This window comes from Oncorhynchus mykiss, chromosome 1 (assembly GCF_013265735.2).
Source record: "Oncorhynchus mykiss isolate Arlee chromosome 1, USDA_OmykA_1.1, whole genome shotgun sequence".
NCBI classification, from domain to species: domain Eukaryota; kingdom Metazoa; phylum Chordata; class Actinopteri; order Salmoniformes; family Salmonidae; genus Oncorhynchus; species Oncorhynchus mykiss.
In genome coordinates this window covers 43,454,849-43,472,151 of record NC_048565.1, presented here as the reverse complement: position 1 = coordinate 43,472,151, position 17,303 = coordinate 43,454,849, and the positions used below count along the sequence as shown (strand labels likewise).

General features: G+C 41.1%; 1 protein-coding gene across 1 annotated transcript in view; it reads right to left on the bottom strand.

The window, feature by feature from the left end:
• tmtc2b (transmembrane O-mannosyltransferase targeting cadherins 2b) overlaps positions 1–17,097 on the bottom strand; it is a 177,527-nt gene extending 160,430 nt beyond the window's left edge. The window contains exon 1 of the mRNA XM_021601864.2: positions 16,682–17,097. Coding sequence (XP_021457539.1) covers positions 16,682–16,764 — 83 coding nt within the window. The 5' untranslated portion in view covers positions 16,765–17,097. The remainder of the gene's footprint in view (positions 1–16,681) is intronic.
• Between the last annotated feature and the right edge of the window lie 206 nt (positions 17,098–17,303).

Genomic DNA, 17,303 nt, shown 5'->3' with positions numbered 1-17,303 from the left:
TGATTTACGCTGTTTCAGTGACAGGCCAGAAAAGCGTGGGATGACCTTGTATTGTATGGTAAACCACTGAAATAAGAGAACACATCAGTCTCAATGACATTCAAATCAATCACAAGGCACATCAACAACTACAAAAAAGAACAAACGTCAATGTGTGAACAATACCAAAGGACCCCTCTCACACAGACCTCCTAGATTGCTTCATCATTCAGTCTGAAAAACACTGACGTCTCCATCCGGGCTGCACTGAACATGTTGCTCTTGACTCCACCTCAGACTCGAGAGCACAGGCGAGAAAAACCCTCACTGCTTCGCAAAAACACGACCATCTGGCTGCAGCCGTCATACGATTAGAGCGAGAGGCTTTGCACGCCTGTTGAGAGTCTGCCGTCCGTGCCTCCACACCACTCTGGAGGCTTCCACTAATTACAGGGCACTGGGAGAGACTGTGGGAGAGATACTCAGACTGTTGGGTTGACGCCCTTGGGCTCGCTACATTACCACAGTGCTGGGCCCGGACTGGAGTGGGCTGGCCCATACTATTCCACTGGGTGGACACTACAGCCAGAGCCGGAGCAAAGCAGAGCAGAGCCAGCTCAGACAGCAGTACCGTCGAAACCCAATCAGGGGCAGGCCAGCCAGGGCTATTTACAGGGCAGTCAGCCTCACACAGACAGACAACCCAGATACGTTCAGGCCCTCAGCACAGGCAGGAAAGAATAAAGAAGCAATGCCTAAGACGTGTGAAGGACTACATATTTATTGTCTGTATTTCCTTCATCCTGGTAGGTACGTGGGATGATTTGTCATTGATGACGATTTCGCACGCACACACACACACACAGAACTCTGGGCATATTATACGAGGCTGAGGGTGTTAGTGAACAGAAAGCTACTTAGAGGCGTGTGTCATCAAACCAAGTGATTCATTATAGTTTGAGCCACTCAGCCACTCCTTAATGTGATCTGTGGGAAAATACATAATGTCAAGGCTATTTCTGAACAACAGATTACTGGTAGACAGGCAGGAGAGAACTAAGGACCATAATCTGTTCCGAACACTAAGTAATAACTCATGTTGGAAATAAAATATTCATCCTACCTCTAAGCAGTGCTTTATATCGGTGAAAATATTATTCCCACTATTTTCCACATATCCCCATTTCATCATACAGAAAATATGTACAATCCGAGTCAGACACAAACAGGTCCATTCCCAAATGCTGAGTCTAGGAGATGATAGTGGACTACAGAAAAAGGAGGACAGAGCACGCCCTGAGAGCTTTAAGTTCCTTGGTGGCCACATTACCAACAATCTATCATGGTTCAAACACACCAAGACAGTCATAAAGAGGACACGACAAAGCCTATTCCCCCTAAGGAAACTAAAAATATTTGGCATGGGTCCTCAGATCCTCAAAAGGCTCTACAGCTTGTTGCATCACTGCCTGGTACGGCAACTGCTCAGCCTCCGACCGCAAGGCACTACAGAGGGTAGTGCGTATGGCCCAGTACATCACCGGGGCCAAGCTTCCTGCCCTCCAGGACCTCTACACCAGGCGGTGTCAGAGGAAGATCCTAAAAATTGTCAAAGACACCAGCCATAGACTGTTCTGTCTACTACCGCATGGCAAGCGGTACCGGAGTGCCAAATCTAGGACAAAAAGGCTTCTCAACAGTTTTTACCCCCAAGCCATAAGACTCCTGAACAGGTAATCAAATGGCTACCTGGACTATTTGCACCCCCCCCCCCCCCCCCCCCCCTTACCCCTCTTTACACTGCTGCTACTCTCTGTTAATAATATACGCATAGTCACTTTAACCATACCTACATCTACATACTACCTCAATTACCCCTACTAACCAGTGCCTGTATATAGCCTCACTACTGTATATAGCCTCGCTACTGTATATAGCCTCGCTACTGTATATAGCCTCGCTACTGTATATTTTATTTATTTTTATTTTTATTTCACCTTTATTTAACCAGGTAGGCAAGTTGAGAACAAGTTCTCATTTGCAACTGTGACCTGGCCAAGATAAAGCAAAGCAGTGTGACACAGACAACAACACAGAGTTACACATGGAGTAAACCATAAACAAGCCAATAACACAATAAACAAATCAATGACACAGTAGAAAAAAGAAAGTCTATATACAGTGTGTGCAAAAGGCATGAGGAGGTAGGCAATAATAGGCCACAGGAGTGAATAGTTACAATTTAGCAGATTAACACTGGAGTGATAAATGAGCAGATAATGATGTGCAAGTAGAGATACTTGTGCGCAAATAGCCTCACTACTATATATAGCCTCACTACTGTATATAGCCTCACTACTGTATATAGCCACACTACTGAATATAGCCACACTACTGAATATAGCCTCACTACTGTATATTGCCTCACTACTGTATATAGCCTCACTACTGTATATAGCCTCACTACTGTATATAGCCTCACTACTGTATATAGACTCGCTACTGTATATATCCTCGCTACTGTATATAGCCTCACTACTGTATATAGCCTCGCTACTGTATATATCCTCGCTACTGTATATATCCTCGCTACTGTATATAGCCTCACTACTGTTATAGCCTCACAACTGTATATAGCCTCACAATTGTATATAGCCTCACTACTGTATATATCCTCACTACTGTATACAGCCTCACTACTGTATATATCCTCACTACTGTATACAGCCTCAGTACTGTATATAGCCTCACTGCTGTTTATAGCCTCACTACTGTATATAGCCTCACTGCTGTTTATAGCCTCACTACTGTATATAGCCTCACTACTGTATATAGCCTCACTACTGTATATAGCCTCACTGCTGTATATAGCCTCACTGCTGTATATAGCCTCACTGCTGTTATAGCCTCACTACTGTATATATCCTCACTACTGTATATAGCCTCACTGCTGTTAAAGCCTCACTACTGTATATATCCTCACTACTGTATATAGCCTCACTACTGTTATAGCCTCACTGCTGTTAAAGCCTCGCTACAGTTATAGCCTCGCTACTGTATATATCCTCACTACTGTATATAACCTCACTGCTGTTAAAGCCTCGCTACAGTTAAAGCCTCGCTACTTAGTATATAGCCTCACTACTGTATATACCCTCACTGCTGTAATAGCCTCATTGCTGTTATAGCCTCACTACTGTATATAGCCTCACTACTGTATATAGCCTCACTACTGTATATAGCCTCGCTACAGTTATAGCCTCGCTACTGTATATAGTCTCACTGCTGTTATAGCCTCACTACTGTATGTAGCCTCGCTACAGTTATAGCCTCGCTACAGTTATAGCCTCGCTACTTAGTATATAGACTCACTACTGTATATTGCCCCACTACTGTATATAGCCTCGCTACTGTATTTAGCCTCACAACTGTATATAGGCTCACAACTGTATATAGCCTCACTAGTGTACAGTATATAGCCTTGCTACTGTATATATGTATATATCCTCGTTACTGTATATAGCCTCGCTACTGTATATAGCCTCATTACTGTTATATCCTCACTACTGTATATAGCCTCACTACTGTATATTGACTGACTACTGTATAAAGCCTGACTACTGTATATAGCCTCACTGCTGTTAAAGCCTCGCTACAGTTAAAGCCTCGCTACTTAGTATATAGCCTCACTACTGTATATACCCTCACTGCTGTAATAGCCTCATTGCTGTTATAGCCTCACTACTGTATATAGCCTAACTACTGTATATAGCCTCACTACTGTATATAGCCTCGCTACAGTTATAGCCTCGCTACAGTTATAGCCTCGCTACTTAGTATATAGACTCACTACTGTATATAGCCTTGCTGCTGTTATAGCCTCACTACTGTTATAGCCTCACTACTGTATATAGCCTCGCTACTGTATTTAGCCTCACAACTGTATATAGGCTCACAACTGTATATAGCCTCACTAGTGTACAGTATATAGCCTCGCTACTGTATATATGTATATATCCTCGCTACTGTATATAGCCTCGCTACTGTATATAGCCTCATTACTGTTATAGCCTCACTACTGTTATAGCCTCACTACTGTATATAGCCTCACTACTGTATATATCCTCACTACTGTATATAGCCTCACTACTGTATATACCCTCACTGCTGTAATAGCCTCACTGCTGTTATAGCCTCATTGCTGTTAAAGCCTCGCTACAGTTATAGCCTCACTACAGTTATAGCCTCACTACTGTATATAGCCTCACTACTGTATATAGCCTCACTAATGTATATAGCCTCACTACTGTATATAGCCTCACTGCTGTTATAGCCTCACTACTGTATATAGCCTCACTGCTGTTATAGCCTCACTGCTGTATATAGCCTCGCTACTGTATATAGCCTCGCTACAGTTATAGCCTCATTACTTAGTATATAGACTCACTACTGTTATAGCCTCACTACTGTATATAGCCTCACTGCTGTTAAAGCCTCGCTACAGTTATAGCCTCGCTACTTAGTATATAGCCTCACTACTGTATATAGCCTCACTGCTGTAATAGCCTCACTGCAGTTATAGCCTCACTGCTGTATATAGCCTCACTGCTGTTATAGCCTCACTACTGTATATAGCCTCACTGCTGTTATAGCCTCGCTACTGTATATAGCCTCGCTACAGTTATAGCCTCGCTACTTAGTATATAGCCTCACTACTGTATATAGCCTCGCTACTGTATATAGCCTCGCTACTGTATATAGCCTCACTACTGTATATAGCCTCACTAGTGTACAGTATATAGCCTCGCTACTGTATATATCTTCACTAGTGTACAGTATATAGCCTCGCTACTGTATATAGCCTCGCTACTGTATATAACCTCACTACTGTATAGCCTCTCTACTGTATATATCCTCGCTACTGTATATATCCTCACTAGTGTATATAGCCTCACTAGTGTACAGTATATAGCCTCACTACTGTATATATCCTCACTACTGTATATATCCTCACTACTGTTACTGTATATAGCCTCACTACTGTATATAGCCTCGCTACAGTTATAGCCTCGCTACTTAGTATATAGCCTCGCTACTGTATATAGCCTCGCTACTGTATATAGCCTCGCTACTGTATATAGCCTCACTACTGTATATAGCCTCACTAGTGTACAGTATATAGCCTCGCTACTGTATATATCTTCACTAGTGTACAGTATATAGCCGAGCTACTGTATATAGCCTCGCTACTGTATATAACCTCACTACTGTATAGCCTCTCTACTGTATATATCCTCGCTACTGTATATATCCTCACTAGTGTATATAGCCTCACTAGTGTACAGTATATAGCCTCACTACTGTATATATCCTCACTACTGTATATATCCTCACTACTGTATACCCTCGCTACTGTATATAGCCTCACTACTGTATATAGCCTCACTACTGTATATAACCTCACTAGTGTACAGTATATAGCCGAGCTACTGTTATTATTCACTGTCTTTTACTGTTGTTTTTTAAAAATATTCTTACTTATCTATTGTTCAACTACCTATTTCTTACTTAAAAATTACACTATTGGTTAGAGCCTGTAAGTAAACATTTCACTGTAAGGTCTACCTACACCTTTGTATTCAGAGCACGTGGCAAATACACTTTGATATGATTTAGTAATTTTGGCATTCCACTGTCTCTCCCCAACTGATGAACTTTAGAATGACTAATCTAGTGTGTCATTGACCTGAAACGTTTAGCGCTCTGGCCACCAAGTGCCACCCCACATCATCAGACTGCAGTGCTACATGCTTTGACTGCCTCCCCGAGCCGCTGTCAGGCCACAGCTATGTTCAGGGAGGCTCTGTCCTCAATAACGATGTCTTTCACACTTTCATACCCCCATTCTAACAACATCACAATCAGAGTCGAGTGCAGAGCAGCATTGATGAAGTAGAGCAGGGAACTTAATAGTCTAACCATGACAAGAGATAATCAAAACAAACCATCCAATATAGTGCTACTGTAACTCTTATGTACCATGAAGGGTACTTTGAGATCAAAGCTCTCATTTCATCACGAAATTGTCAACATTATTTTAGAAAACAGAGTGTAGTCCTAGGCTTTCTGAAAAGATTCAGCTCTGTTGCCGTCTTTCTACAAAGACATTCAGCTTGATCAATTCTCAAGGGTGACCCAGGAGAGCAGCTTTATTTTTCCTTCTCCTATCCTCCCCATCAACCTTTGATTCAGTTCAGTACCATTCGAAACAAAGTCACGGATGTTTTTGCAACTTAAATCCAATCACCAACAATACCGCTGACGATGCAGCTAATGCCTAAACCAGGTTGACACAACCTGCAGAGTGCCAGTAGAGGTGCCTAGGTAAAACCACTGGAGAAGCCAGGAAAATAATTGCCATATTACAACCTAAGTGTTGTCATAATTCTGTTGTTAGTTCATATGCCTTGCGGACGTGATATATAGGCCTAAGGCTGAGACAATTAGAAGACTCAGTGGCAGAATCAATTTAACCACACCTTTGTTCCATCACAAAACCGGACAAGTCCACAAAGCATATTGCATGTAACAAACAGTTACAGTACATGACCTACAGCGTGGTCAAGCAAGTTAATTAATGTTCCAACATTTTCACACCACTAAACAACTTTTGATTTAGAACCACGAAGAGATACCACAAGTCGGAATGAAAACAGGAGCTGCCTCCACTATTCCAGCACCATTCAACTTCAACATTTCAACATCATCAAATCACCTCTGCTTAGTCTAATACAGTGACAACTAAAATATACCAAAACAAATTAGTTCAATTAACGTAAGATAAATATGATGTGGCTGTCCATGGTTCTGATTTCTGTGTGCGTTCCTGCAAGTAGAAAAACATGTTGACTCACCCTACTTGTAGAGAAACGCCAATGCCATCCTCCTCTCTTCATGTTGACGAAACGGTCTATCACTCTGACATACAGTACACACTTTTAGTTTTTGTTGTCCTAGGATGCCTGGCTTAAATGCTTGCTCGCTAGCTTAACTTCCTTTCATGGGTAATGATGAGCCAGCTAGTTAACATTAGCCTACTACATCTAGCTACATATATGGCCAAGATGGCGTCGCTGTGAGAGGGAGTGTTCTCTCGCTTGTCCAAGCAACTTTGAGGGTTAGGTGGTTAACAGTCTAATATGGGCTATCAATGTAGCAAGAAACTAACTAGAAGTTGATTTAGCTACATTTGGCAAGTTTAGAGTTCATTTTTGTCAATTTGAATGGGAAGTACATGACGGAATATCCAAGCTGCACAGAAGATGGCAGGCATGCCACCTAGTTACGACGAGAGCCAGAGCAGCATGGATACACAAGATGCCATGAGGTCAAGCAAGAGAAAGAACAAGACGGACCAGGATGAGATCCTTGCAACCTCTTTACCTCAGACCCCAATTAAAAATCCACCTGGGAAAAAAAAGTGAAAGAGGACATTTCCATGTCTGAACTTCCCTCTGTAATCCAGACCCTGACTACTAAACAAGACGCCACGGTCTCCAAAGTCTCCACCATAGAGTGGGCTACCAAAGAAACATCAAAGAAGATTGATAAATTGTCAGAAACTGTCCGTCAGCTTCTCACAGTTGTGAGTGAGAACAAGGAAAATATAATGTTCCTGGAGAACGAGCTGAAGAAACTGCAATCCCAAAATAATGAGCTGTATGAGAATGTAGCTGAACTTCAATGGTATTCTCGCAGGTGGAATCTGAAAATCCAAAGTATAAGAGAGGTAGAGGGAGAGGACATTAGGGAAGCAGTTATCAATATCCTGGGAAAGGTGGATCTGTGCATCAAAGACAAGCTAAGAGACGTGATTGACGTGGTACATCGACTAGGGAAACGAAGATCTGATGGACCCTACGCGCCACCACAGGGACATCATCTGGAAAATGGCCAAGGGGAACAAGTTTCTGGACGAGAAGAAGCTCTGCATCAAAGAGGCTCTGATACCGCAGGATCAGACTGCCAGGGAGAAACTGTGGCCGCTTATACAGAAGGCTCGACAATAAGGAAAGAAGACTGGGTCAAGGGCCAACGCGCGTTCATCGAAAGAAGAAAGATTACTGCGTAACTCTGGTGACATGACATGAACCACACTTGAACTGTGAGCACTGCCAAGAGTACATTTACTGTACTGCCACAAGTAAATGTACCATTCAAACTACAATTCATGAACACTTGCCAACCCCAAAAAAATGTAAAAAGGATTTGTTATACTGTTAACCACCTCTACCTCAGATGAGCGTAGTTTTCCGTCGGAGTAACCCTCTCAAGGTTTACTGTTTGTTTTATTGTTCACATTACTAGTTTTGCTGTCTAGTTTGTGTCTTTCTGTTTTATGCAGGAGTTTGTTTTCAACTCACTCAATATCGTTAGCCTGAATGCTAGGAGAGATCTTGCAAAAAGGAAAGGCGTAGTTTTATATTGTAAACGCAGATTTTGTCCTTCTTCAGGAAACTCATTTGTGTGAAAGTGACTTGATATTTTGAAAGTCACAGTGGGGAAACATGGTCTATCTCAGTCATGGATCAAACCATTATGCTGGTGTTTTGACACTTATTCACAAGTTTAAAAGGTGACATTCTAGAATCCACATCTTCACAGTAAAGGAGATGGGTCATAGTAACTGTTAACTTGACAATGCTATCTTCATCATCTGTAATATGTATGGACATTACTCACATGCTCCAAATAAGACCCTTTTTGTAAAATTTACCAGAAAATTACAGGATTTAGGCAACAAATATGCTTTTCTAATTCTCTCAAGCGATTTTAACGAAACACCTGATGACTCTGCTGATCGTTTTCGGTTCAATTTTTATCAAAGTAATTTGCGTGTTTTACAAAGATATGAATAGTTCTGTGGTACTGAATCTTTTGGATGTATTATTGTTTAGTATCAACAGAAGTGTACGACAGGGAAGTTGGGAGATCTTCATTTCACCAACACACTTTAATGTCATGGAAAAAATGTTTCCTGCACAACTTTTCCCATAATAAAGCTCTTTTGTTGAAAAATTCAGACATAACTGTAAGGAATAAGTCATTGTTCTACCCTACAGTACCTGGCATGAGAGGAATATTGACTTTGTTCTTGATGTTTTCGACAACATGGGTAATATTTTTTCATATGAACAATTTATTACATTGAATGAATTTATAACATTCCAATACCTTTCAGACAGTTTATTTCTGTGATCTAAACCATTTACAGTGGTCTGACTACACAAATGAAAAATCATCTTAGCTTTGGTGATAATCACAGAGTTTATCCAGAACTCAGCTTGGAAGGCGTGGCCTTCCTTTACAAATCTTGCTGTAACAAATACATAAGACAAATTTTCCATTGTTGATCTATGCCTAATGATCCTTTGGAATGCAAGAATAACGCAATATGTTGTATTAAATGTACTAACCCCCCCCCCCCTTCCCCATTATTTGCAGATATTAGCATACCGGACAGAACCTACTATTTCTAGGAATGAAGATGCACTTGGATATTGGAGAAGTAACAAGTCCCGTTTCCCTTCCTTAGCTAAAGCTGCGTGCAAGTACAGTGCCTTGCGAAAGTATTCGGCCCCCTTGAACTTTGCGACCTTTTGCCACATTTCAGGATTCAAACATAAAGATATAAAACTGTATTTTTTTGTGAAGAATCAACAACAAGTGGGACACAATCATGAAGTGGAACGACATTTATTGGATATTTCAAACTTTTTTAACAAATCAAAAACTGAAAAATTGGGCGTGCAAAATTATTCAGCCCCTTTACTTTCAGTGCAGCAAACTCTCTCCAGAAGTTCAGTGAGGATCTCTGAATGATCCAATGTTGACCTAAATGACTAATGATGATAAATACAATCCACTTGTGTGTAATCAAGTCTCCGTATAAATGCACCTGCACTGTGATAGTCTCAGAGGTCCGTTAAAAGCGCAGAGAGCATCATGAAGAACAGGGAACACACCAGGCAGGTCCGAGATACTGTTGAGAAGAAGTTTAAAGCCGGATTTGGATACAAAAAGATTTCCCAAGCTTTAAACATCCCAAGGAGCACTGTGCAAGCGATAAAATTGAAATGGAAGGAGTATCAGACCACTGCAAATCTACCAAGGCCTGGCCGTCCCTCTAAACTTTCAGCTCATACAAGGAGAAGACTGATCAGAGATGCAGCCAAGAGGCCCATGATCACTCTGGATGAACTGCAGAGATCTACAGCTGAGGTGGGAGACTCTGTCCATAGGACAACAATCAGTCGTATATTACACAAATCTGGCCTTTATGGAAGAGTGGCAAGAAGAAAGCCATTTCTTAAAGATATCCATAAAAAGTGTCGTTTAAAGTTTGCCACAAGCCACCTGGGAGACACACCAAACATGTGGAAGAAGGTGCTCTGGTCAGATGAAACCAAAAATTGAACTTTTTGGCAACAATGCAAAACGTTATGTTTGGCGTAAAAGCAACACAGCTCATCACCCTGAACACACCATCCCCACTGTCAAACATGGTGGTGGCAGCATCATGGTTTGGGCCTGCTTTTCTTCAGCAGGGACAGGGAAGATGGTTCAAATTGATGGGAAGATGGATGGAGCCAAATACAGGACCATTCTGGAAGAAAACCTGATGGAGTCTGCAAAAGACCTGAGACTGGGACGGAGATTTGTCTTCCAACAAGACAATGATCCAAAACATAAAGCAAAATCTACAATGGAATGGTTCAAAAATAAACATATCCAGGTGTTAGAATGGCCAAGTCAAAGTCCAGACCTGAATCCAATCGAGAATCTGTGGAAAGAACTGAAAACTGCTGTTCACAAATGCTCTCCATCCAACCTCACTGAGCTCGAGGAATGGGAAAAAATGTCAGTCTCTCGATGTGTAAAACTGATAGAGACATACCCCAAGCGACTTACAGCTGTAATCGCAGCAAAAGGTGGCGCTACAAAGTATTAACTTAAGGGGGCTGAATAATTTTGCACGCCCAATTTTTCAGTTTTTGATTTGTTAAAAAAGTTTGAAATATCCAATAAATGTCGTTCCACTTCATGATTGTGTCCCACTTGTTGTTGATTCTTCACAAAAAAAATACAGTTTTATATATTTATGTTTGAAGCCTGAAATGTGGCAAAAGGTCGCAAAGTTCAAGGGGGCCGAATACTTTCGCAAGGCACTGTACATCCATGTAATTGTTGTCGAAATTTGTTGATATTGATGATATCTGCATTTTCTGCGGGGGAAAAAAAGGTGAAAATATGAATCACTTGTTCTGTGAATGTGGTATTTTTTTGGAAAAACCTTGCAGAATACTCATTTACCTTTTTGAACACTACCCATGTTTTTGACATGAAGAATATAATGTGATACTATTGCAATGATAACAAGACCATTGAAATGATTGTGATTTTTTTTGTTATGTTGCCAAAATTCCAGAATTCTACACAAAAACTACAAATATTTTTGATTGAATTTAATCATCTTGTTAAGACATTAAGCATGTTGAATAAAAAATAAAAATTCCTGAATCATTATAATAAGAAGGAATACAATTGTACTAGAATTTTGTCATATTTGTTTAAAAAATGCACAGTATATATTTTTATTTTATTTACATATATATGTTTTTTGTATGTATTTTGTATTTTATTTTTTAAAGATGTGTTTTGTTAAACATGTTTGATGTAGGGATGTGATTTTTTAAAATTATTGTTCTAAACTGGCTTGCCTAGTTAAATAAAGGTGTATTCATGGCATCCATGGATACACAACATTGCAGAGTACATACCATTTATTTTCATACAGGATTATAGCAATAGGCTGAGATATGAACTATACATACGACTCACTATGATCTAGTGCAGGTGTCAAGGTGTGATAATGATGACCATGGCCAGATGGAGAACCAACTTCCAGGGGTGATTCTGGCACCACATTGTGGACGACTCTTCAAGGCTGGGTTGTTTGTGCAGGGAGGTGGTGGTGCTGAGAGCATTGACAGTGGAAAGCCTTGTGAGGCCCCTAGATTCCTCCATATAAAAGAGTTGTTTTGTGCTAGGCTAGCAAACACATCACACAAAACGTGTAGTTAAGGTGTTGTTAACTTTAACCATGATCAACTGGTAAGTGGAAGGTGACTTAAATCAACCCGTAAAACCAGTGATCTTTGAACAGGGTTGTCTTATAGAGATCAGACTCAGCAAACCCTACATTAATTAAAGCAAGCAGAGCACTCAATTTCTTGTAGGATATATTTTCTCGAGACCACAACTGAATGTAACGAGAGCAGTGTAATTACTTATTCCTGAGCAGCAAGACTCCACAACCAGATCGATGAGAAATCCTCAGGTAGTGTTCTCAGCCACCCTTGGTGCTTCTGGCTATGCTCGACACAGTGCCACACTGGATTTAAACTCATTAGCTGGGTTAAGTCAAGGCACTTGACTTGAGGTTTCTCTACTAGTGTACAGATTTGCTTTCTGAATTTTGAGAGGAGGATTTACTAAACATTGTGATTAAATATCCATATTTGATTCCTTGCTATTTTCCTTGCTATTTAACAACATGGGTTGTTAAGTGCACAACTTGGCCTACATGTAGCTAAAAGGTGTAGACAACAGAGACTGACATATGACACTATACACTGAATATACAAAACATTAGGAACACCTTCCTAATATTGAGTTTCACCCCTCCCTTTTGCCCTCAGAACAGCCTCAGTTAGTTGGGGAATGGACTCTACAAGGTGTCGAAAGCGTTCCGCAGGGATGCCGGCCCGTTTTGACGCCAACGCTTCCCACCGTAGTGTCATGTTGGCTGGATGTCCTTTGGGTGGTGGACCATTCTTGAAACACAAAGGAAACTGTTGAGCGTGAAAAACCCAGTAGCGTTGCAATTCTTGACTCAAACCGGTGCGCCTGGAACTTCCAACAACTAAGCAAGTTCAAGTCAAGCAGTCATTTGAAAAAGTAAGAACATTTCAGCGAGACAACTCAAAGGCGAAATCCATTAACGCCAAGATAATGGAATTCATTGCCCTTGACAATCAACCGTTCTCTGTTGTGGATGATGTTGGCTCTCCTCGAGCCCCGGTACACACTACCAAGTAGGTGTACCTATTTTTCAGATGTTGCCCTATCGGAGATACACAGTATTGTTGAATCGCACATCCACAAGCTACTTGCTATGGGCGTCACTGCTATTAGCTTCATGACTGACATTTGGACCAGCGATGTCAGCCCCATGAGCATGCTGAGTCTGACAGCACAGTAAGTCGACAAGGATTTCGTACTGAGGAAAGCCATATTGCATGCTCAAGAATGTGCTGGTTCTCATACCGCTGCTGCCACTTAAATGGCATTTGAGAACATGTTTAAAACTCGGAAAATCTCCAAGAACAATGTACACGCTGTGCTACGTGACAATGCACGTAACATGACAAAGGCTTTGGAAGAATGCAGAGTTGCCAGTTTGCCATGCATGGCACACATGCTGCAACTGGCTGTGAACTAAGGTGTTTTGGCCCAATGCAGCATATTTGACACAGTGGCAACGGGGAAGGAAGTGAGTGGGTCATTTTAAACACTCACAGCTCGCATACAGCCGCCGCCTGCAAGCAATACAGGAGCAGCTTGGAGTGAAAATGAAAAGGCTTTTGCAAGGCCAGATGGAACAGTACTTTCTACATGATGGAAAGCCTGCTGGAACAAAAATGCGTGCTTGGCGTGTACGCAGCCGACTATGCATTACCTGCAACAATCAGTACAAACCAGTGGACGCTCATTGAAAACATGAACACACTCCTAGCTCCATTCGACCAAATGACTCGAGAAATAAGCTCTTCAACTGCGTCTGCAGCAGATGTGATAGCCTCTGTCATGGCATTGAAGCATCTGCTCAACAAAACTGCCGACACAGACCGTGGGGTTAAAACTTACAAAAGTACTCTACTAGAGGCTGTGAACAAGCGATTCGGTGGCATTCTCTCTGAGCCTCTTTACTGTGTCGCCACCATGCTTGACGCTAGGTACAATGACCACTACTTCGATGCAGACAAAATCAGGGTTTATGTGAAATGTTTCAAACGCAGCTGGACAATATGGAAATGGAAACAGTGACAGTTCGCACTGAAGAAGGGGACCCATCACAGAAGAGGCCACAAACAGACAGGGATAAAATTTCACTGCTTGACATGTATGATGAAATCCTGGTTGAGAATGAAATGACTGAACAAATGAACAACGAAAAAGCACAGCGAGTAAGTGAAAGAACTAGGTTGTGATTATGATTTACTGGTAATGGGGACATACGTAAATGCCAACAAAATAACCTTTTGGTCAGTATGTACCTCTGTGAGAGAGAGACACGTTTTATTTTCATTTTCTGTTACTACATCGGACAACATTTGCCATTGTTGATCTATGCCTAATGATCCTTTGGAATGCAAGAATAATATGTTGTATTAAATGTACTACCCCCCCTCCCCCCCTTCCCCATTATTTGCAGATATTAGCATACCTGACAGAACCTACTATTTCTAGGAATGAAGATGCACTTGGATATTGGAGAAGTAACAAGTCCCGTTTCCCTTCCTTAGCTAAAGCTGCGTGCAAGTATCTTGGTGCTCCCTGTAGTAGTGTGGACAGTGGGAGGCTTTTCAGAGCAGCTTCACACATTGTAGACAAAAAAAAGAAACAGACTCGTGACAAAGCCGAGCAGATCCTCTTTGTGAAGAAAAACCTCCCCCAAATGTTAAAATTGAAAATGGGCAGTCATATTTTAACAAAGCAATGTAGAGTCACAGGCTTTTCTGTTGTTCATTCATGGCTGGTATAGGTCAAGACTTTAGTTTAATTTAAAACAAAGCAGTTGTGTTTTTTTGTTGTTTTTTTTCATTTCATAAATGAAAGATGAGATGACGTGTTGGAAATTTTCTCTCATTTCACTAGTCAAGTCAGTTGAGCACATTTGAAAAGTTGAAGCCATTTATAGCAGTTTATGACAGCCTAGAGACAGTACTAATTTTCAAGCAGTTATAGCTCAAATTATTAACTGAATTATAGTTTCAACCTATATTTCCTTCAAATCATTTTTAAGTTTCTTCAAACAGTCAAGATTGGATAGTAAGAAAAGCCACCAAGAACTTAACCATCTTTGTAATGCGGGGCAGATAAAATATTTGTGTCATGAATATCTGTTGTGGAATAAAATACATTAATGGATGTGTCATTTACAAGTTATTGAACAATCTGTTCTTAACTGAACAAATGAACATATGACACTTTGTTTCAACTAGTTAACTGTACTAGAATGCTTAAAAGGCGGCTAAAGTGTTAAATATCGGTTATCAGTATCAGGTTTTTTGGCAAGGAAAATATTGGATATCAGTATCGGCCCAAAAAGTCATATCGGTGCATCCCTATTAAATATCCTTCTTTAGCTTGTCTCCTCCCCTTCATCTACACTGACTGAAGTCATTGAACAAGTGACATCAATAAGGGACCATAGCTTTCACCTGGATTCACCTGGTCAGTCTACAGTATCTCAAGGAAAGAGCAGGTGTTCTTAATGTTTTGTACACTCAGTGTATGCCCTCTAAATTGTAGGATATTTTACAACCTCTATTCCAATCATAATGTAACCGAATGTAACATATCATTCTAAATGGAGTGTCACAGAATAATACAAATTGCCCTGAGACCACCCTCCAATTCTGCATGTATCAAACCAGTAATAAAATATTGAAATGTAATATAGTGTGATTTGCACTACACTATCACTCGTTAAATCAATCAACCAAGCTATTATACTGAAGCCATTATGTTTAACTGTCCAAAAGTATAGCAGCCGTTGGTAAAATAAAACTGGGAAGGTGTTGTGTTAAGATCATCAGCCCTTACAGGTACTTAAATCTGTTTGGCACAATAAATTATCAGCCGGCGGCAGACTGCACTGAACGCATTTCCACTTTTTAGGCAGTTCCTTTTTTAATGGAGAATTAAGCCACATTAAAATGTATCAATATGTTTTAGCCTGCCTAATGAAGCGCACTGGTCTTATTTGATGTCGGTCCTATCGCCTATTTAAAACAGGGTTGTTTTATTTCCTTCGTCTGGGATCATCATTCACCATTGTCTGTTAGAATAATAATATTCAGAAAATATTATTCGCCCGTTTCTGTTTCCTAACAAATATGACCGTGTCATACATAGTATCGCTGTTTAAGACGAGACGTGGCCGTGATAATGGTTTTAATGCAGTGCTATGTACATGGTGCTGCCTCATGCAACTATTAGCATGGCATTATGGAGTTACAATGTATCAAATTACTCCCCTAATCATGTTGTAGCGTTCGGTTCATCTCGCCTGCAACTATGTATCATTGGATCCTCTCAGGAGTCAAAACTTTGTGCAGTGACACTGTACTGGCAAGCAAGTGCCTGCTGTTTACCGAGACCTTGCAGCCAACAGAGAGAACTGACAGAAGTCACCCTCCCTCTGCCCGCCATTCCGTACGCTACCGCAAAATGTGGTCTAGAGATGTTAAGACATATTTTACAATGTCAAGCAATTCTCTACCGCTATTAAAAACCACTGTATTCGTTGACAGTAGGCCTACGGGCAGCACAGCAATGTCATTCATTCATGTACCTGTCATCGTAGCAGAAATCGGCGCCCAGAGTGTTGACATAGAGGACCAAAGCCACGGCGCTGCACACGAATTCTGCAATCATTTCTCAAAAAAATAAACAAGGAAAGAAAACGAAGAACAGTGGAGATATATTTCAAATGCTATCTATATTATCTCTCTCCGTCTTTGTCAAGATGCCTCTGCAAAAACAGATATTCCAATTCCACATCCTCGCAAAGTGTTGAAAGTGGATAATCCAGGCAGGCATCCTCCCTCTAACCCATTTTGAGCTAGAGGAGGACAGCTATGATCCGACACGAAATAGAGCAAACCGCCAGCATTTACAGTGTCTCTGACTGCATTTGCACGCCTTTCCTACAAGACTGCTCGTGTGATTCATAGTGGTCCGGTGGATAAACGTCGTGATTGAGCCGCGTGTGGCTTAAAGGATCTTCTGCGCATGTGCGATGTCCCTCCTCCTCGCAGTAAAGAGAATAAATGATGCTGATGATTTGAGGATTAGGCTAGCGCTGCATGATGGGACACCTCTTTATTGCCAACTGCTGCCAATTTCTGTATCCACATTGCCTTTCTATAGGTAATCTAGCCATAATTACAGTATATAGCCCCTTATGAGTGTGA